Here is a 22756-nt window from a genome sequence, read left to right as displayed (position 1 = left end):
CCTGAAGAATTATGGGGGAATCACACTAGGAAAAATTGGGAAGTTCTGAACAAATAGAAGATCTATCTGAACAGTTGCCAAGTGACAATATCAAATTTGACATTTCGATATTTAAAGATCCAGAGTAATTTTTATGGCATCTCCTCCCCAAATCCTAATTGATTATGCTAGTAGAAGCAACTGTAACAATATTAAATTCAGTTTCTGATTAAATACCATTTCTGTCCCTGCTTTGTAAAGCACCCCCCGCTTTTTCCCTTCTATTTATTTGAAATCTTATAGATGTCAAGTCCTACTTTCTAAGCATTTCAGAGTTCCTCTCTCACATACCTAAAGGGAATTTTAATATGATGCCTAATACGCAATAGTTCCTGTATGGTGCTGACATATATAAATGATGTAGCATGAAAAAGCAGCCTGGGACAATAGCATAGCTGGGGATAAGCATGTTGGAATTCTCATTTCCCTTGTACAAAGAGACTTGTTCTTAACTGAAAAATCCGCAACACGACAGATGCTCCTATTTAATAACCAAAAGGTTTTAGAGATAAGAAAAGTAGGGCAAAGGGACAACTTAATACCTATCTCCAACATAAAGGAATGTTTTTCAGAAAATGACAGGAGAATCATATCTAACAAGCTGGTACAGGCAGAATATGCAACCTTTCTTTTGCACTACAACGCATTGCCTTCCATTAGAACTTGAAGTTGGGGGGAGCTTCAAGTACATTTAGATTATATCTCACTGCCCAGATGAGAAAAGTGACATGTAAAGTGCTAAGAGTACTTACCCAAGGTATGACAGCGTGTCGAGCCAGTACAGGGGCCAGAATCCCAGTCTCCTCACTCCCAGGCCAATAGCCTCCCAGAGGACTACATCTGAGGGGGTACTCAAATTCTCCAAATGCAATTAATCTGGATTCACATTAATTTAAAGCAAGCGAGCATCCACCAAAGAGCAGCACTTCTGTAGCATCCCCTACGGATCTTATCAAAATGCAGAGTCAGATCCAGCAGGTCTGGGGCAGGGCCTGAGATTCTGCATTTCTATCAAGTTCCAGGGTGATTCCGAGGCTGCTGGCCCACAGGTTACTTTGAGTAGCAAGGCTGTAGGGTACTCTTAGAGCTGAGTAAGGTAAAAATAGGCTTATGATACATCCCTGTACATCTAAAAAGGCAGAAAGTGAATGACAGAAGGGGAGCTTGGCTTGGTGTGACTGAAACGGCTGGTACAATATCCTAGTTCAGATGTTGGTTGGCTATTTCATATCCATTTATATTCCCCCTTTCCCATGCCTGCTTCTATTATGCAGCCTGGAAATGTTAAAGACTTGCTTTCCCAGGCTCCCTAGCAGCTCAGGGTAGCTGTGTGTCCCAAACCTAGCCAATGAGACTAAAGCAAATGTCTGTTGGGGTCTTCTGGTAAAAGAAAGGCTTTGTTGCAGATAAGACTGGGGCCGCCTCTTCACGCTCTTTCCTGCCTTGAATGAGGACTTGATGCTGACAGATGCTGCAGCCATCTGGTTACCATTAGGCAATAAGCCAACAGGAAAAGAATGGCTGAGCAGAAAGACAGAAAGAGCCTAAAGATTCGATGACAAAGCTGAACCCCTGCACCAGCCTGGACTACCTACCACCAGACTTCTTCTTATGTAAAATAACTGAATGTTTGTATTGCTTAACCCATTGTTATTATCACTGCATAAGCCATTCTGTTATAAATCTGACACATCTTCTAATTAGATAGATGCTTCCTCTCCTTCCAGTCACTTCAACAGTCTGGTTTTGTCCTTACTGCCAATTCCCAGCCTTTAACGCTCTGTTTCTGTGCTCTGCAAGGGGCTCATTAGTGACCTTCTAAATGCCAAACACAAGGGCCCCTACTCAGCCTTCATCCTGTGTCAAATGCCCCTGGCATCTGATTCCATTTATCATCCCTTCTCTTTCCTCTGCTGATTTTCATGGCACTGCCCTAATCTGGTCTTCCTCCCCAGCCTCCACTGCTTCTCTCTGGCTCCTCTGCCTCTGCACTCCCTTTAAATCTGCATGTTCCCCAAACTTCCATCTTTGTCCGTATTTCCTTTCTACCTTACATCCTTCCCTGTGTACTTTCATCAGTTCCAGATTTCAACATCCTGCAACCATTTCTTCAAATAGTCGTAAACACCAGTTAGCATGCATTTGTCCAAAATGGTGATGTAAGCCCAAGTATAAAAAGGCAATGATGTAGCAAGAACTGGGCTTCCTTTTCATGTCTAGCTGACCCCACCGGAGCAGCACACCTCTTAGGGAACAAGGACTAAGGAAAAAGCTACACAGAAATATGCTACATTTGCCTCTGCTTACTGTGGTCACACTTCTTTTAAGTTGTGTATTCTTGGATAAATAAATAAGGAACCTATACTGTGTGTGTATGTCTCTCTGTGTGTGTGTGTGTGTGTGTGTGTGTGTGTGTGTGTGTGGTGAATGTACAGTCACTTCAAGTCCAGCCAAACCGTAACCTCACCTGAGACGCTATCTACTCTATTTAGGTCTCTAGTATGGAAATGATGACGCTGTATTGAAGTTATTTGTTCACGTTTGTTTTCTTCACTAGAATGTAAGCTACTGAAGGTCAGAAGCTGTCACTCTTTGGTGGGTGCTTGTTGAAAAGAACAGATACTTATTTAATGCAGTAGTTTAGGGTTATGGAAGACCAATGGCTTAACTGCAGAAACTCTTGAGATTTCCTCCAGCTCTGTGACTTCCAGTGACCCCCATCTCTAGTTTGTGTGAGATTTTATATGTAAGTATTAAAATCATTTACCCTCACTGTGTATGTTCTTCCTCCAACTCTGTCCCGGGCTTCTAAAACCAAAACATTAACTTCATGTTCTGCTAAGAGTTTGGCAGCAGATAATCCTAAAAGGAAAAAAAGGAAAACAAAGTCAAGGAACATATTAATACCTACATGTGAAACATTCAACATTTAAACAGGTCTACATATAATATAAATGCAGGTATCAGACACAATTCATTGACTGTGCTATCTAATAAATTCTGAGCACACTGTGATGAACTGAGCCACCAATTTTATAATCTAGCATATATTACATTATCTATTATAAGTTAATTTTATTATCTATCATAAGGTTGGCTGAAAAAATGTAATAATTTAAAAAATATATTTTGGGGGTTTTGGTGATAATCATATGTAAGGGAATTTGCTGAACCCCTAAATCAACCCTTATCACATCACTCTTCTAGAAATCCTGATTGTATAAACAGAAGTATGTTTTCCTGGAAATTCCCCCTGGCTTACACCAGCCCCCAGTATCTCTGTGCTTTTCTCAATTAAAAACCCCCTATAATGACCTCCTATCATTTATACCTGGATTACATGCTTGCTAGATCATGTTTTCCCCGCTAGATTAAAAGTTACCAAAGGCAGGAACCATGTTTCATACTTTATTTATTGGCTCAAAGCTGAGTACAGGCTTTCACTCATAAACAAAAACCTTCATAAAAGATAGACTTTTAAACCCAGTATAGTAAGGGAATCCCCTGGCAGTCCAGTGGTTAGGACTTGGTTCTTTCACTGCCGTGGCCCTGGTTCAATCCCTGGTCAGGGAACTAAGATCCCGCAAGCCACACGGTACAGCCAAAAAAAAAAGCAAAAAACAAACAAAAAAAAGTATAGTAATACCAGAAAAGTAGAGGAAAATGTTGTGGATTAACATTATATCAAGGGTGCATGCTATCAACATGACTTATCACTGATGTTAATCTTGCTCACCTGGCTGAGGTAATGTTGGCCAGGTTTCTCCACTGTAAAGTTATTCTTTTTTTCCCCTTCCATGCTATATTCTTTGGAAGTAAGTCTATGTACGCCTGCACTTAAGAAGTAGGGAGGTATGTCCTACTTCCTTGAGGGTGGAGTATTGACATAAATGATTTGAAATTCACCTGCACAGGAGATTTGCCTCTTCTCTCCCATTTATTTATTTACTTAACCACTGACTTATATCCCTGTGGAGTCATACATAGTTGTTTTATACTTTGGGTTATAGTTCAATACTATGTTATTTATTTTGTTGCTCAAATTGTTTCAGCTTTGGTCACTGGGAGGCTCTTGTGTCCCTTTGACGTGCCTTCATCATTAATGTCCTTCTCTGCCCAGCCCTACAGTCAGCTATTTCTTCAGTGAGCCTTGGTTCCTTTTATTGGAGAACAGTATTAGAAATCAAGATCTGGGCTCTAGGTGTGCCCATCACTGCTGGGCTATCATTGCTTCTGGGACTGCTCAGCTCACAGAGTAAGGAAATAAATGTCTGTATACACATTTTAAAATCTATCAATACATTTTTGCACTTCAAATGCTTCAGATGCTTATACCTAGTTATCTTTATCCTCCTATTACAAAAAATACGAAGCAGACTACACAGATAAACATACTTCAAGGAGAAAAAAAATGTTAGAATATTAGGGTGAAAGAGAAAGAAGAATGACACCAGGGATAAGATTAGTAAAGTGATACAAATGATACCTAAATATGTATACCAGTGGTTGAGGAGAGGAACTATTCTTAGTGATTTTAAAACTCAGTAACTTGACAGTTCTAATGGTATATATCCTAAAGACAAAAAAGAGCTGCAAACATTTTTTTCAGTAATCATTTTGTGGGTGCTAGGATTAGAACTATTATTTTGAGGCCATTATGTATGTAATGCGGAATAAAGAAAATGAGTAATCAGGCTGCTGTCACTGAGATCCAGGGTTTTGGGCCTGGAGATCAGGAAATTTAGATGAAAGAACAATGAAATTAAGTGCAAATTTAGGGCAGGAAATGTACAAGATGGGTCTGGAACCTCAAGTCACCAGAAAGCAAGGAGGCTAACAGAGACCACGAGGAGTGTGACAAAAAGCCTCAGAAACCTACCTAGGTGAACTCCCACTGGCAGAGATGGAACAATTTGAGTATCAAGTAAAAATAACAGGGACTTCCCTGGTGGCACAGTGGTTAAGAATCCGCCTACCAATGCAGGGGACTCGGGTTTGAGCCCTGGTCCGGGAAGATCCCACATGCCGCGCTAAGCAACTAAGCCTGTGTGCCACAACTCCTGAGCCTGCACTTTAGAGCCCACGAGCCACAGCTACTGAGCCCACGTGCCACAGCTACTGAAGCCCGTGTGCCTAGAGTCCGTGCTCCGCAGCAAGAGAAGCCACCGCAATGAGAATCCCGTGCACCGCAACAAAGAGTAGCCCCCACTGGCTGCAACTAGAGAAAGCCCACGTGCAGCAATGAAGACCCAACGCAGCCATAAATAAATAAATAAATAAATAAAAAATAACAAAGGCAATGGCTTAAATCCACTCATAATAATACTAAACAAACAAACAAAACCTCTCATTGATCATCTTTGGAGAATGCTAAGGAACCAACTTATCATTAAAAAAACAAAAAAGAATTTGGCATTCATCCTACCCTCCTTATTTGCACCAAACCTCGAAGCAACCAAATAGCTAACAAAGGGAGGTTTCGCTGTATAAAAGTATGCTAGCTAATAAGTGAAGACAGGAATAATTAGAACATCAGCATTTTGCAACCCCTAATGAATTAATAGATCTGGTGCAATGATTGTCAACAGCTGCTAACATGACAAAAAAAAAAAGAGAGATAACCAGATGTTACCTGCCTCTTAATGGAAGCACATACCACCATGTATGAAGTAGTTAGAAAGAAGGAAGGAAGGAAGGAAGGGAGGGAGGGTGGGGAGAAAGGGAAGGAGCAAACAAACTAAATTCTAATGTGATCCAGCCTCTAGATCTGATACTTAGGGGCCAGAAAAACATGTTAAATAATACCACTGGGATGCAATCAACAAAATCTAGATTATAGGAAATTATACAGGAGTACCCTGGGTTTTTCTGTTTGTTTGTTTTTTTAAAACAACTTGCCTCCTCCTGCTCTCTCTCCCCTTTATCCTTCATCAGCTTTTCCTACAATAAACCTCTTACATGGCTAGTTATGTCTTGATGTCTGCTCTCAGAGGAGCCAGACTGACAACAGTATTTTGTTCATACACAGAATGGTATGAAATATACATAGCCAGACTCAAGGATGAGTTTGGGTCTGTAAGATCCAAAATGCAGGGAGGCTAAACCATAATATCCAGCACTGCTGTCTGCTAACGTTTGTATGCATTTTTGACTCCTTCAAGTACAGTGTACCCTTACATTGCTGACACCCACCCAAGACTTAGGTGTGCAACGAATGTTTGGAATCTGCTTACAGAGAAAGGCATCCCGTGACACTTTAAATAAATGCAAACTAATGTCTGCAAACCTTGGTGCAATGTGTTTTCTGGGACACAGCCAAAGGTTTATTCTGCTGACCATGATAAAAAAAAAGGATGAAGGTGTGATGAAAAACATGTTTATGCATAAATCTTTGTTGTTATGTCTGACTATTTCTGTAGGATTAAGTCTTAGAATGGAGATTACTAGGTCAAAAGATATGAATAATTTTTAGGCTCAAAGCACCACTCGATATTTAAAAGCAGAGAAACTCAAGATGCAAAAAGTTGAATTTCTTCCCAGTTCTCCTTAGTCAATCTAACCATAAACCAGTTAGATAGATAAAAACACCCTTGGGTTTGCTAGAATTACTCGAGTAGCTCCTCTTCTAAAGAGAAGCAGAGGTGGCTCTGAATTCCAGCAGCAGTGGGACCTGCAGCTGTCCAGCCCCCGGAGGCAGCCTGGCAGTTGGTTTAGCACTTTACATCCTACAGATCAATTTCAGGTGCCTTTCCTGTTGCCTCTCACAACCATTCTTCAGAATAGATTTCATTACCCCATATTCCAGATAAGGATACCAAGTGCCTGATATGCCCACAACAAAGTCTCCTGAAAAGTGAACATTTTTACTTCTTACACCCTCACTTATAAGGCTGCAGCCTTAATAAAATTGAATCTAATGTGTAATTCTAAACAAGTTTGGTGAGTGGGGTTCAGTGCCAATAGTAAATCAACACTACTCCAGAGGCTAAAGGAGGGGAGGGAAGCAGGGCTAGCTGAGCCAGGACAAATGAGCACACCGGTGACAAAGGTCAGTTTGCACTTTGGCATTTAAGGATATAAACAAAATTAAAAAGGTGGATGGACCTAGAGTCTGTCATACAGAGTGAAGTAAGTCAGAAAGAGAAAAACAAATACTGTATGCTAACACATATATATGGAATCTAAAAAAAAAAAAAAAAAGGTTCTGAAGAACCTAGGGGCAGGACAGGAATAAAGACGCAGACGTAGAGAATGGACTTGAGGACACGGGGAGGGGGAAGGGTAAGCTGGGACAAAGTGAGAGAGTGGCATGGACATATATACACTACCAAATGTAAAACAGATAGCTAGTGGGAAGCAGCCACATAGCACAGGGAGATCAGCTCGGTGCTTTGTGACCACCTAGAGGGGTGGGATAGGGAGGGTGGGAGGGAGATGCAAGAGTGAGGGGATATGGGGATATATGATTATGTATAACTGATTCACTTTGTTATAAAGCAGAAACTAACACACCATTGTAAAGCAATTATACTCCAATAAAGATGTTGAAAAAAAATTCCCAAAATAACAAACAAAAAAAAAAAGCTGAAAAAAAAATGGTTGTCTCTGCATTACAGGAAAATGATTGGCCCTATCTTGGCAAGGAAAGTTTAAGCTCTTAGTTTGAGAAATAAGGAACATGTTTAAAACATTTAAAAGGGATTCCAGAAAAATGGTTTCCAAAAGGTCTTGGAATTTGAAGGGGGAAGATTTAAGTCATTTAGAAAAATATTTTTTCTAAGATGCTGAATAAATTGGGGGGGGGGCTAATGTTTCAGTTTGCATGTTTATTGTGAAGAAGACTGATAAGGAACTTCCATGATAACTTAAAGCTAGAAAATACAGAATATGGAAATACAATCAAGATGCCATTAGAAAAAGTTATTTTTGAATAATAACTAATAACTAATTTTGAATAAATAACTCAGTAAGTCATAAATAAAGCACAGGCAAACACTTACAGTCCAGAAAGGCTTTTTCTAATATATCGACTGTGGCTGTCTGTTGATTCGAAAGGAAAAAAAAAAAACTAAGATAATGTCTGCTTACATCTTGAAGCAGGCATCTTGAATTATATTCCTCAATTCTTTTTTGTTATTATTCTGTGTATCACTATGCATTCTACCCTCCCCTCACTACAAAATTCAGTAATCACTTATAGAAAAAAAATCGTATGTCAACTCCACAGATTAGTTTAAGGGCTTTTGACATAAATTTCAAAATAAATAAATAAAAGCCTGTCTTTTTTTTTTTTGGTAAATGGGATAAAATTGTTAGAAAAGAAAAGGTTTTTAAGTCTGAAGGTAAGTCACCAAATACAATGTAGCTACTAAAAAACAGATTTTATAATCAAATATTTGTTATGAAAAGAGAAAATCTCATATTAAACCTATTTCATCTTGTTCCAAAGAAATATAGATTAGCCAAAGCTGAGAGCATTGTGCATTATAGCTCTTCCTGTCATTCATTTTCTATCATTTAATGGCCACATAGAATCTAGGACAATAGATGAAGCCTGCTTCCCACCCACCTCTCTTGGCACCCCTCCCCACCTCCAAGACAGGGAAAGGGTTTAGCACAGGGGCACGCTGGTAAGTGGTTAACAACCATCCCTGGCCTCAGGGGATCGAGCGGACTCCTGATTTGCAGCATTTGGCTGATTCAAAATCACCAGTGTGATTACTACCAATGTGATATCATTGACCACGAAACTGGGAAGAGAAGTGTTCAGTCAGGATCAGTCCTTTCATGACAGTAGAAGCTGGCTCCAACACACACTGTCAGACCTATAGACTCCTGGCCTCAGGTCAGAGAGGGGAAGGGTAAACAAGTCTGGGAGAGAGTCTATTAGATCGGCAAGCGTATGAGATTCATTGGTGTCCTAGACTCTCGAGTGTCCTAGTGTCTAGCCTGTGAATCTCCCATGGGTGTGTTTGAAGGAAGAGGTCTAAGCGGGCACTGGCAAAATATCCCTGCACCTGCACCAAGAGCTCTTCCTCTCCCAAATCATGGCAAACTGAGCCCATTAGGAGGAAAAGAGCCCCGAACTCCCAAATGTCCTGTGGTTTCCTGTGACAGTAGAGAGCCTGGAGAAGCTAAATGCACAGAGTTTGTTAAAGCCCTATTATGTATATAAGGATCTGATCACTTTCAAAATGCAAAAACCTGAAAAAGGGAAAATAGCTGATTATGGCACAAGAGAAACTTTAATCACTTTGCAATTAAGTATTTTAAATAGGGATGATGAGTTTAAAACAATATGGGCTTCCCTGGTGGCGCAGTGGTTAAGAATCCGCCTGCCAGTGCAGGGGACACGGGTTCAAGCCCTGGTCCGGGAAGATCCCACATGCCGCGGAGCAACTAATCCCGTGCGCCACAACTACTGAGCCTGCACTCGAGATCCTGCGAGCCACAACTACTGAAGCCCGCGCCTAGAGCCTGTGCTCTGCAACAAGAGAAGCCACCAGAACGAGAAGCCCGCGCACCGCAACAAAGAGTAGCCCCCGCTCTCTGCAACTAGAGAAAGCCCACACCAAGCAACGAAGACCCAATGCAGCCAAAAATAAATAAATAAAATAAATAAATTTATTTAAAAAAAACAACAATATAATTCCTCTTCTGGTTTCTCTCTCTTCAACCATTTGGGTTTTAGAGAAACCAACATAAAATAGGTTAATGGATTTATTAGAGAGGCTTAAAAAAAAAAAAACCAAGTCTGCTAAAAGCACACCTCATATGAGAGTTCAGGCAATTGTTAATCCTGGTTATTAGATCAGCAGAGCCTGGGTGAGATGATGTATCCAGCCAGCAGTGCTGTTGCCATGGCAACCTCAAACCAAGCTGCAGCTTCTTAAAGCCACTGCCCATGGAAACTGTGTTTCCACAGATTCTGCAGTGCTTCCAATGTCCTGAGATGGTTACAACCCCACAGAAATGGGATAGGAAATGATTTAAGCCACACAGCACACCTGGAGAAGGAATTAAATATCAGCAACGAAGGCTTTGATGAAATGGTGCTTTGCTTCCTGGGCTATAAATCTGTACCCCTGCCTTCTCTACCTCACTAAGGGCTCTTTCCTTTACCTTACTTCTTCAAGTACATTCACATTATGAAAAAAGAGAAATTTGTCCACTTGACTCGTGCTACCCTTTCCAGTTCAATTATTGATTTTCCTTCTACAACAAATGATTAGAACAAACCTTGAAATGTAGCATATTCCTCATGAAAAATGTCCAGTGACCCCACTTTCAATACAGACAAGTGATATAATCATCTGTCACAAGCTGCTGTATTTTTCTTCTTAGCACACATCACCACCTGGCATTCTATATACATCTGCTGCTTCCAACCACTGCAATCTTAGCCACTCTTGTCCAAACCATTGTGGCCTTTTGCCCTTGTCCAAGGCAACATGACCGCTTGCCCAGAGATCTGCCTCTTAACTAGTGTGTTATATGTGTTAGACACCTTTGCATCCTTAGAATAGAGCCTACCGTGCTGCAGGTGCTCAAACACTCATTGCAATGAACAGAGGAACCACATACCAAGAAAAGAAAACCATGCTCACCTGGATGAGGGCAACGGGGAAGTTTCTAATGCTACTTAGATTATATTTATCTCAGGCAACTAAGAAAGACTGACAAGGACAGGGTGCCTGGTCATTTAAACCTTTATGCCCAAGTAAATTCGCAGATTCTTAATACTACTAGTACGTTTTCTGGTCTTTGAACCAGTATTACGCTTTTTTAGCAAAAGAGAATGGAGAATATCAATGTGCACACAAACTTGTCCCTGATATATACATACATACAATACAGCCATTCTTATTATCTATCATCTATCTATCTACCTACCTATATCTATATCCATCTGTATTTTGTGCTTCCTTTCAGAGAAATAATTACCTGCTTTTGAAAATGCCAAATCTTCTGATCCCTTTGATAAGCTAAAAAGACAGAACTGTCTCAAATGATAAATAGATAAAAGCTAACAATTAACTTCAATTTGCCCTGAATTCAACAGACTCGTTGTCTAGACAGTCCTAATTTATTTGATTATTGTTCAGCATTCATCTTCACTTTAGGTAAATGGATCTCACACAACTTAGGGAATGCAATTACTCCTTAATTCATTATTTGCCCCATTCTTTCACTGAAACTGAAAATACACCAAGGGCACTCCACACTGCTATCCTCAGATGCTGCACACTAGGATGCACTGTGGTTAGGAAGCAATTTCCAAAATGTTTTATGGAATACTAGTCCTCAAGATGCTCTGGGGAAAAGTATCAATGTTCATGGAAGTTGGGACATATGCTGTTTCCCCTTCTGGGAAGTTTATGGTGCACACTGGCATATTAAAGGCTCTGATAAGTCCTGCAGTGAAGAGATTCGTTTAACTTAGCGTTTCTCCACCTTTTGCCTTAAAAAAAATTACATCTCAAAAAATACACTTTGGGAAAGCTTGTTTCAGCTCTTAAAATACTGTCAAATATTTACAGTAATAAACTCACCTGGGCAGGGTCCCAAGTGAACAATGCCTAGAGCACAAGCTAAGTGTTGAAGCAAAGCTTTAGTGTAGCTATGGCTTATGTTCTGCTGGCTCTCCTAGTTCTTCCTGTTTATTTCTTAAAGTGGTATTTTTCTTCAACTTTGACGTTCATCACCACCTGTGAATGTGTATACTGTACATCACATATTAAATATTTTAAGTTAATTTTCTATTATTCAGTGAAGTGATCTCTGACCACCAGAATTCTTACATAACAGCACATTTGGACTATTGGACTGAATACTCCGAGGAAAATAAAAAGTACAGTCAAACAACGGTTCATACTAAAGTTTTAGAAGCAATGTTCCCAAAGAAGGGAAAAAGCAAAACCCATAAATTTTGCTCAAATCACATAATGAGTGCTCGATCAATATTTATTGAATGAATAAATAAATGAATGAATGAAGAATACATGCAGACATGCAAGAAAAAAGTCTTTCACTTAAGCCACAGCTCACAGCTAACTCATTTAATCTGAAAAAAAAAAGTCACCTGAAAGGTCATCCTTGTTACATTTCAGAATTTATCCAAAATCCACAGCACTTCTGTGGAATCCACTTCTGTGGATTCAAGCATTATTTCCTCCATGAAACCCTTTCCTGTCTGTCATTTCCTTCTCCCTTTTTGTGCCACCACTGAAGCCCTGAACCAACCTCAAACACCAAGGGCACTTCAGGTTCATGGTTGTAACCCCTGCTACATAGAGGGGTCCTGTGCCTCACACGGTCACTGGAGAGACAAATGGACTAACATAAATTAAGAGAACTTAACTCCTCCATTTGGGTCTGAATTTTGTCAGATGCCTTCAATGACCAATGACCTTTATAAAGTAATTACAAATGCATATTAAATTGAAATGTGTATTTAATATCGATGGCTTCAATTCAATACGTAAAATCTGTAAACACCAATCTTAGAAAACTATTTAAAACTCACATCGACCACCACAGCCTTCCGTTTTCTTCACCAATATTGTCTCCCCAAATTCTTTCTTTTCAAAACATGGCAGGTTCACTGTTATATTTATCATGGTCTTAAGGTAGGAAATGCAGGTGCCTTATTTTTCAGCCTAGATGTCTTGACTGTTTTTATTATTGTCTATTTACATATTCATTACTGGTAACTGTCTAATGACCTAATAAATCCTTTGAATTCTTATTTTTCACCACTTCTGTGAGTCTCAGTATCAGCCCTAAATCTTTATATTATAGGAACAGTGACAATTAAGAGATTTCCATAATATCAGATGTTGGCCTGGTGCAGGGAAAAAAAAGTCTATGCATAAAAATATGCTTTGATTTTTGGTGAAAAGGTCCAATAGCTTTCATCAGATATTCAAAGGGACATTTGCTCCAAAAGGTTAAGAACCACTGATCTAAACTATTCAAATAATTGCTATACATTGTCCTAAAAACACCAGGAATGGACTTTTCAAAAAGGAAATAAATCCTTCATATAAAAGTCATCCATCCTAATAGGGTGCCTAATATTTTTAAATTTAAATGTTCATGAAGCAGGGGAATTTCCTGGTGGTCCAGTGGTTAGGACTCTGTGCTTCCACTGCAGGGTCACAGGTTCTATCCCTGGTCGGGGAACTAAGGTTCTGCAAGCCAGGCGGCCAAAAAAAAAAAAAATGTTCATGAAGCAGTAACATGCGATGTAATATAGTCTAAAATATGAATTACTGTGAAACAACAGCCACTAGTTTTTAGAGCATCAAGCCTCAAAGTAAAACAATAATAAAAGTTTACTGCAGTTCTATGAATGAGCCTATAAAGCAAGCCTAAGTGAGGCGGGGTATATTCCAAGGTCAAGTTCTGCCACTAAGAATTTTGTGGCATTTGGTAATTCATTTGACCCTCCTGAGCCTCCGTTTTGGTTCCTTTGAGCTATTATAAGCTGCAATTCTGTGACCCTTGAACATGGTGAATATGTAATTAACTCAACTCTCAAAGCTTATCACCTGGTTTTTATGTTCTTATTGACAGTCTTACCTAATAAATCAACTGAATATTGCTGTAAAGTGGGATTTCTTTCCTTTGGCCTGGCAACAACTAGAAAAGGGCTTTTAAACTAAGGCTCAGAGGAGCTATGGAAAAGGTGTGAATGAGCACCTGTAAGGCAGACCCAGATCCTGATTTAAGTTAGTGTAGGATGTCAGTATGATGGATGACGAAAACCATTTCCAGAATACAACATGGAAGGAAAAAGTGTTGGGGAGAGGGTCCAAAAGAGAAAGCTGAAGAGATAGACCTTTAGGAAGCCAACTATACTGAAAAAGATACTGGACGATATATCATACATAACTTAATCCAACCTCTAATTTTACAGATGACAGAACTGTGGTTCAAAGATTTGAAGCTGCCTTAATTCATAAGACTAGATGACAACATAATAAAGAACAGATTATCCAAAGGAAAACACAAATTGCTGGTAAACTGTAAAACATTTTTCAAATAAAAGGAGAAAGCAGTCCTAACAATCAACTTGTCTCAAACACTTACAACATTTAAAAATATAACTGACTTCTTTTGATTTATTTTGTGCAGTTCTAATCACTCAAATTTAAGATGAAAAGTAACTGTCATTATGAAATCTATCTCATACATGCAAATGTAGTCTTCAAACCAGTGCTCATTGGATATCTACACTCTTGCAAACCCCTGTATGTGACATGAAACTACAATATCACCTCAGTCTTTTTGGGTATACCTGCATCCAAATACTGGCAAGATTTATCATATGTAAAATATGTGTATGTCACACCTGTACAAAGATCGTATGACCCAATAGTTGCCAATAACAGACTTCCACATTTCCTTTTCTTAATTATTGGTCTCTATGATCCAATTATACTATAGTTATACTATACTTATATAATTATACTATACTTAGATCTATTGGGTTTTGTTTTGTTTTCCTTTTTCGGCTGCACCACGTGGCCTGCGGGATCTTCGTTCCCTGACCAGGGATAGAACCCATGTCCCCTGCAGTGGAAGCACGGAGTCTTAACCACTGGACTGCCAGAGAAGTCCCTAGATCTATTGTTAAATATATTTTTCACATTAGCTGAGTATTATGTATAGATAGATTCATATCAATTAGTATTGGCCAAATGTTAAAACTGCCCATTAAATGTCAGATAAACCCCAAAGCTCATTCAACTATGAAGACATCAAAGAATCAGAACCCAAATAAATGTAATTCTTGTATTCTTTCTTCAACATTAAAAGTTAATAAAGTAAAAGAATCCTCGCTTATTTTTGAGAAAACAAAATTAGGGCCAAGAAGTGTTCTGAAAGACAGAAAATTCATGCTTAGCTGGCAGTGAACCTCAGAGTACCTAAATAACCAAGGCACTGAAACTAAGTGGCATATTTTTTAATGTAAGCTTTCCTTAATCACTACAAAACTGTACAGTATGTGTTGCCAAGTTCTGAGTTAAAATGCCTAAAACACTCCTAGCAGAAATGATTCTTCAGGGTGATGTATTTCAGCAAAAAGGGAAACTGTGGTATGTTGTGGACTCGCTGGCAGGATTCAGAACATTAGTCAATCTTCTTGCGAAATGGCTTTTCTGTCTCCGATGATGAGAAAGATTCCATCCCAGCTGCTCTTACACAGCACAGTGTTCTGGGCGGCTATGCTCTCAGTTCTTTTAGTGGAGCTCAGCTCGTGGATACAAATATAGGGAGGTTCTATTGCTTAGTCACTATTTGGAAAAAGCTCTCTCTCCAAGACACTTGGAATTTAATTTCAAAAAAACGTGGAAAAATTCTAATCACCCAGGACTATCCAGTGTTATGATGAAAGTGTTTTCACTGTGCCCTGGCTAACTGTGGGGCAGATGTGGCACACTGGGGTAATCTCAGTAACTACCAGGATCACATCGCTAGAGGCACAGTAGGCAACTGTTTTCCTCCAGTAGAACTCTTGTCATGGGTTTAAATTAAACACTACTCATGTATGGCTTAGGGCCTCCTGACTCCGTATCTGTGCTCCTCCATACTCTCTTGTTTGGTGTGTCTTTTTTCCACCCTCTTATCTCTACCTGTTAAAATCATACTTATCTCTCAAGGTCCTGGCATTTTCTTCAGATTCATAATATTAATATTTCTCTCATTCTATGCATGTCAATTATTTTCTCACTTGATTACTTCTTGCAAGAGGATGGGGCACCTTGTGGGCAAGGACACTTCTTACTCCTCATTATATACCTCTTGCCCCGTGATCTAGCTACTGCCTGGCATACGGTAGAGGCTCCCAAAATGCTTGAACGAGTCCAGGCCCCAGGGCCACCCCTACCCATAATGAGCTGCTTTGAGGGGTACAGAATTCCCTTTCCCTAGATGTGTTCAAAGCTACAGCCAGATAATTACTAAGGAGATGCCGTCGAGAGGATTAAAATCTTACGTGATTGGACTAGACTGTCTTTTAAAAACTCCTTTTGCCCAAAGACTCTGAAGTATGCACTGTCCCCCGGAGGTGGGCGTTTTCCCCCCCTCTTTTCCTTTTATCCTCTCTCCCTAAAGAGAGCTAATTCAGAAATTCTCAGTTAGGAGCAGATTTTAAAATCTTATACCACTGGGTTTCTGTCACTTGTTGTATCTGTATCAGCTTATGAGTAAGAAGTAGCATGTAAAGTCAGTGACTCAACTGCTATATTTAAAATAACATCAAGAAACAGGACATAAAATAAGTTCAAATGGTCAGATATAGATTACAAGCTCCACAAGAGGAGAGAAAAATCAAGAGAACCAGAACGATCAAGGAAAAGAGCGTTAACTGGGTATTGAAGAATGGATAGGATGTAAATGTTCAGAGAGAAGCACTTCCGTGTTAGGAAAAAAACAAAAACAGGGAAGGAATGGAGGGACAAAATAAACATGGTGTAGTACTGAAGACAAGAGAGCAGTGTGACTAAAGCTATGTTAGGGATGGTGGGAAATGCTACTGGTCCAACAAGGTGGGACTAGATATGTGGAGGGGTGGGTGGAGCTTGAGAGGCTGGCAATAGACTATTGAACATCCTGAGCAGAACAAGGTGATGAAAGAAGTGTTTAAAAAAAATCAAGTCTGGGATGGACATGAAGGGAGAGCCCAAAGTGTGGCCACTGGGAAGATGGTCATAACCTGGTGAGTTGAAGGGGTTAAGGGTCTGTCCGAGGGATGGGGGAGACACAAGAGAGGAAACAGCCCAAAGGAGGAGTTAGAAGGATCTGTTGACTGGATGTAGAAGATAAAACAGAAGGATGTGTCAAAAATGATGGAAAGGATGGTGGTACTAAGAACAGAGTCAAGGAAGTGAGGAAGAGAAGCTAGGTTGGAGGGCAAGGAGGCTTTTGAACATGTTGAATATGAAGTAAGAATAAGACAGTCAAGTGTGAAATACCCAAGAGCAGATAAGCTATGGAACAGGAGTTGGGAGAAAGTAAAGGATTCAAACTAGAGATTTAAGAGCTTCCTATACATAAAGGGCAAGGTGAGGCCCTAGAACGAAAAAGAGAGGGAGAGAGTGCATAAGAGCCCCAAAGTGATGAATAGCTGAACCTCGAGGCCGTTTCAAAAGTAGAAGGTCGCAAGAATATGGGCACAATGAAAGGAACAGAAAAGGAGCAATCAGTGTGGGATAAAAATTCAGGATCCAATAGTGTCACAGAAGGCATGAAAGAAGTTCCAAAAAGAACTTGGTGGTAGATGATGGATGATGGATAAGGGCCAGAGCATGTTGAAGACACCATTATACTACTTACAAATGAATGCGGGGTGGGGGCTTCCCTGCTCAATTACTAATAGAGTACATAAAATTACTTAATTCGTGAGTGGGAGGGAAAAGGGATTTCGTGGCTGTAAGACATGCTGTTCCATGATTTTTAATGACAAAAGGGAGATACATTAAGATGCTGCTATTCTTTGTGCAGAGATAGTTATAAAAAAATGAAAGATAATTCTGTTCGTATGGACAGCTTTTGAGGAATTGAGGATTTGTACGCTTCTGGGAGCTATTTTGTTATATAATAGGAATACCACTGCAGATGCAAAGTATTGGCCATATATTATAAGCATGTGGGTAACATATTAAAATATGCCAGTTCTGACAGAAGAAATATCCAAAAGCATTTAAAACTGGTATGGAGACTATTAAGTAATTCATGGGATACCGCTAAGCACACACAAACATGAGGTGTTTCTGAGCTCGAGAACCCTTGGGAAGTAATGCCTCTCACCTGCTCGTGAAACACCCAGTCTGTGTGCAGGGTTTATCCTAAGCCAGACTTGCATCTACTTTCATTTTAGTTGTGAACCATCTGGCAAGACACCACAGCCAGGGAGCAACGTTTCTGGTCAGTTTGGGTGTTAAAATCAAATCTGACTGATAAGAGATGATATTAAAGGAATCCCAGTGCCTTTTCCACTGTCACTGATGAAGTGGAAGTTGGGTTCTGGAATAGGAGTGTGAACTACCGTGCAAGAAATGCTCTCTTCCTCCCCCAAGGGGAAATGAACAAATTAATAATTAATAGTGACCGTGGAAAGATCCAGGTTTTGAGGAGCCTGAAGCTGATATAATTTGGGTGCCCTCTTCAAGAAAAAAAAAAAAAGAATGCAAAAAGACAAATACAAGATTCAGTATGAAACTGGTTATTTATTTAGAATGAGAACCAGAAGGGACCTGCAGTTGTAAGGCCATATAGCATAAGCATCATCAGCTACATGGTAAATCCAATTCTGCTCACGACCAACTACTTGGAGGAAAGTGTGGAAAGGGAGAAAGAGCCAGTCATCAGGCAGAGAAAAAGTAACAGACAAAATGCTCCTTAAGGAATACTGGAACACAGAATAAGAAAAAGACAAGAATAAAATCCCAGAAAGAACCTTGAATTGTGAAATATGAATGGTATAGAGATGGGAATAGAGACAGAACTCCTAATCAATTTACACAACACATTATCGTCATGTTTATTTTCCAGTGATGAACAATCACATTGCTTCTAGGAGGCTCGCATACAAGAACTAGGCTTTTAGAAACACCAGTCCACTTCATTGCAGGCAGTCAACAAGTGTTTGTTGAATGAATAAATAAGCTAATAAATGAATGAAGGGAAACAAGAGAAATACTTCTTTTTCGTACTCTCCACCAGGATCTGCTTTCCTGATGCCCCCACATACATGCATGTTTTTGTTGGCACTGGCTGGAGTTGTCAAAGCAACAGCTCATGCCAATCTCTTCTCTGGTGATTAAGACCGTTATCCGAAACAAGCCAAGTCAAAAGCTATCTTCACCCAAAAGAGTCTCCTCAAAAGGATTATACATAAAAATGGCTACTTTGGGGCACTCTACTTACTCCCTCCCACCTTATTTTTCCCTCTTTCTAAATTAGATCCTGCAGGTATATTTCAGAAATGATTAACATTCTCCCAGGTTGTGGACAGACTAGTGTGGGACTCTAGCTAGAGCTGAAACACAATTCCTAAATTTCAGACATTTTACCAATTATGACAACATAAGTGACAAATTTAATATATCAATCATGATGAGGTTTCCAGGAAGATTTGGGAAAGCCTTATGCATCACTCAGCTGGTCAGCTACAAACCCAAGCCAGGACCAGAGGAACCCAGGCTTGCCAGCTGGCTCATCACAGGGCAAGATTCAGGCAGTGGGGAAAGACACAAACAGGACATTCCCTTATCTGCCCTCAGCCCCTGCTTCACAGAGAGATTCCCTTTGGATAATAAATGCCCTACACTTTCTGCAAGTTCTAAAAAAAACGGCTGGAGTAGGTTAAAACTAAGAGCTCACCCCTCTCCCCCCGCCCCCACGTTTGTTTTTTTTAAAAAAAAACCTTTTCCTAAAGGATTCTTCCTCCTTCCCCTCCAGTTACCAAATTTTCTAAGGAAAAGCGCTTTGAGAAGAGCAGGACGGGAATAACACTCAATACTACCAAAATCCGTAGACTGATGTTCTGTTTAGGGCAAAGGGCGTGAAATCAGTAAGGCAAAGCAGCTACCTCAGGAATTAGGAGTGAGGGTCTTAAATGGGAGAAAATCATTGCCACTTCCCCGGTTAGGTGATTTGACATCTGCAGAGTTACCTCCGTTTCTAGGTTTTGTAAAATAGGGACGAATAAAGTACCCACCTTACAGGACAGCTGAGGATTGAGAAAATCCACGTAAACTGCTAAATATAACTGCACGGCAAGAGCTAATTAAATGTTAGTATTTCATAGTAGTAGTAAAATTATTGTGCCTGCCTCCCCCAGTTCACACCACCAGCAAACCCGGCTCAACCCCACCCCCTCCTCGCAGGATCCGGGGCCCGGCCACCGCTGCACTCTCGCATGCACAAGGGAGACCCCCACCAAACGCCACCTTGCGGCTGCAAGTCCCTCACCCCAGGCCGGCCAGGGTCCCTCAGGCTAGCGCTACGGTCCACACTGACCTGAGATGCCGCCTCCTATGACGACTACGTCGAACATGTGTCCCGCTCTATTCGCCTTCTCCTGACTCTCCATGCTCTGGTCGAGGCTCTCCCGGGTCGTGGGTAGAGGAGTGGGGCTGGCCAAGGGCGGAGCGGACTTTTCTACCGACTCCAGGGGGGAGCCCGAGGGCGGAGCCGATTCCTCCACCGATACCCGGGCGGAGCCGGGCGCTGAGGGCGGAGCGGACCCTGGTACTGGTACTCCCGGGGAACCCGGGGGCGGAGCCGATTTTTCCACCGATGTTCGGGGGTAACCTAGCTCTGAGAGCTGGGTGGCCTCTTGTGTCGACACTCGGGAGGAGTCCGAAAGCGGGGTAGATCCTCGTACCGACCTCTCGGGGGTGCTGAGAACCGAGGTCGGGGCAGACCCTTGTACCGATTCTCGGGAAGAGTCCAAGAGCGGGGCAGATCTTGGTGCAGATAGCCGGGGGGAGTCGGGCATGGAGACCTGGCTGGACTCTTGTACTGACAGTTGTGGGGAGCTACTGGGTGTAGGAGGTCCTTGTACCGAACCCCAGGGGAAGCCGGATACTGAGGGTGGGGTGAACCCAAGTAGTGACACTTGGGGAGTGTTACTGGGTTGTGGAGGTGCCCGTATTTTGAGGAAGCTGGGCATCGAGGGCGAGAGGGATTCTTGTACCGACCCTCGGAGGGAGTTCTTGGTTGTAGAAGTTCCTGGTACTGATACCCGGGTGGAGTCGGGTACTGAGGGTGGGGCGGACTGACGTCGGGACAATCGGGGGGATACTGAGGGCGGGACAGATCCTTGTATAGATGCCCGGGGGTTGCTGGTGTCCGAGTTAGAGGCTGGGACGGCTCCGTCCGAGGTGGTCGAGCGGGTTGCAGGCATAGGGATCCGGTCGGTCTGGAGGCGGGCGCCAAAGCCCCAGAGGCCAACCTTGGTGTCTGTGTCAGTTCTTAGGCCAGGAGCGTGGCTGAGTTGGGAGGGCGCGCTGTGTCTCCGGGAGCACCCCGCGTCCGCTGCGGACGCGTTCGACAGGGCGTTGGAAAACTGACGGGAGACGGTCTGCCACTCTGAATGGATGCTCCACATGGGCGTAGAGGACGAGGCCGCGCACAAGGCGGAGGCCGGGTTCGAGATAGGCGCAGCGGGGTCCTCGACTCTGGGAGCGCGCTGTGCCTCGCGCCCGCTCCCGCCGCCGCCACCGCCGCCGCAGCTGAAGGAGGCCGCTGAGTTGTGTGCGCTCATTGTTCTGGAGCGCGCGCGGGGGGCGGGCCTGGGGGGCGATGTTCTGCTTTCCTCCGCCCCTCCCTCACGGGCGCGCGTCTCTCCCGCCCAAGCTGGCCCGGATCCTCACCCTCGGAGACCCGCCCCGAAAGCCGGGCCCACTGCGGGGTGGGAAGACGAGGCGCTGAAGCGGCCTGGCTCCGCTTTCCCCGCCCGTACGCAGCGCGCGCGCGCGCGGGGAACCCTCCCGCCAGGTGTGGCCTGGCGACGCCACCGAAATAGGGGGTGTGTCCTGGCGAGAGCGTGGGCGTGGCCACATGGGGGTTTCAACCTGGTGCTTTTATTCTTACGCTTTAACTAAAAGGGGAGGACTGAGCGGGGGTAGGGGGGTGAGCTTAGGGAAGCGGGTACTGAAGGAAGCGGACCTAGAAGAAGTGGTCGCAGGGCCTCCCCCCCCCACCTGGTTTGGCTCTTTTGTGACGTCACAAGGAGCCTGTGAGGTCTGCGCAGTCGCACTCCCTCCCTCGGGAGGGGGTTGGGGTGGGAACTGCCCCCAGGGGGAGACTTTGCAGTTATTGGTTCTCTATGGGGTTTTTCAAGCTGAAGTTCTTAACCAAAATCGAAGCAAGTAGGCGAGAAAATTAAGAACTCAGCTATCACAGATTAAGTGGGACCTGCAGTTTAAAAGCGAAGGTCAATGGATGACTAAGGTGCAGAACCAAATAAACACGTGTTTCCCCATCCTACTGAAAAGAGGACTATTTAGTGCGTATATTTATTTTATTGTGCAGTCAGCCTCTTGTCTTGCTAGTTTTATCCCTTTCTTAAATTTCCACCTTATCCTCCTAGAGCTGAATTTGTCATCACTAGAGCCCTCAAAAAGATGTAATTTTGACATGAATTCAGAGTAAGTGTTGAGAACTCTAGGAAGTTAACTAGTATCCATTCCCACTTACAAACATTTCTCTTGCTCATCTGCCCACCTCCCCCCTCCATTTGTATCAAATAGTATCTTGTTGAAGAAACTGTAAAGAAATACAGATTTAGTTTTTTCTTTATCCAATTTTAATAGCTTTTACTTTCTAGCAAAGGAGTTGAGACTTATGACTAAATTGTCTTAGACTTTGAAGCAAAGAAAGAGGAAATAAAGAATTCAGCCCTTTCTAACGTGATTCTGTCCAACTTTTTCATTAGTCCCATTGCTTTATTTTCATTCAAATATTTGATTTCATACTACGTGCTAGGCACAGGGCAAGGTACTTGGGATACACATGTGACAAGACAGCTGGAGACCTTCAGTGACATACAGCCTACTAGAGGAGCTGTAGAGGAAATAAACCACGTGCTTGGTGTGTCAATCCAAATAAATATTATTTTGGAAAGGTCCATAGTGATAAAGTGTTCGGGCGTCTAGACCATTCTGGAAGTTAACTTTGGGAGGGGGGGGGTATGTAAAAA

At 42.1% G+C, this 22756-nt stretch overlaps 1 protein-coding gene across 1 annotated transcript in view; it reads right to left on the bottom strand.

Moving 5' to 3' along the window:
• MAOA (monoamine oxidase A) overlaps positions 1–21379 on the bottom strand; it is a 68782-nt gene extending 47403 nt beyond the window's left edge. The window contains exons 1-2 of the mRNA XM_007180264.3: positions 20071–21379; positions 2807–2901 (exon numbers count right to left, since the gene is read on the bottom strand). Of these exons, the coding sequence (XP_007180326.2) occupies positions 2807–2901; positions 20071–21319 (1344 nt within the window). The 5' untranslated portion in view covers positions 21320–21379. The remainder of the gene's footprint in view (positions 1–2806; positions 2902–20070) is intronic.
• Positions 21380–22756: the final 1377 nt, after the last annotated feature.

Source organism: Balaenoptera acutorostrata, chromosome X, assembly GCF_949987535.1.
Source record: "Balaenoptera acutorostrata chromosome X, mBalAcu1.1, whole genome shotgun sequence".
Classification (NCBI taxonomy): Eukaryota; Metazoa; Chordata; class Mammalia; order Artiodactyla; family Balaenopteridae; genus Balaenoptera; species Balaenoptera acutorostrata.
Note: the sequence above shows the minus strand (reverse complement) of the source record. Positions and strands in the feature narration are given on the sequence as shown.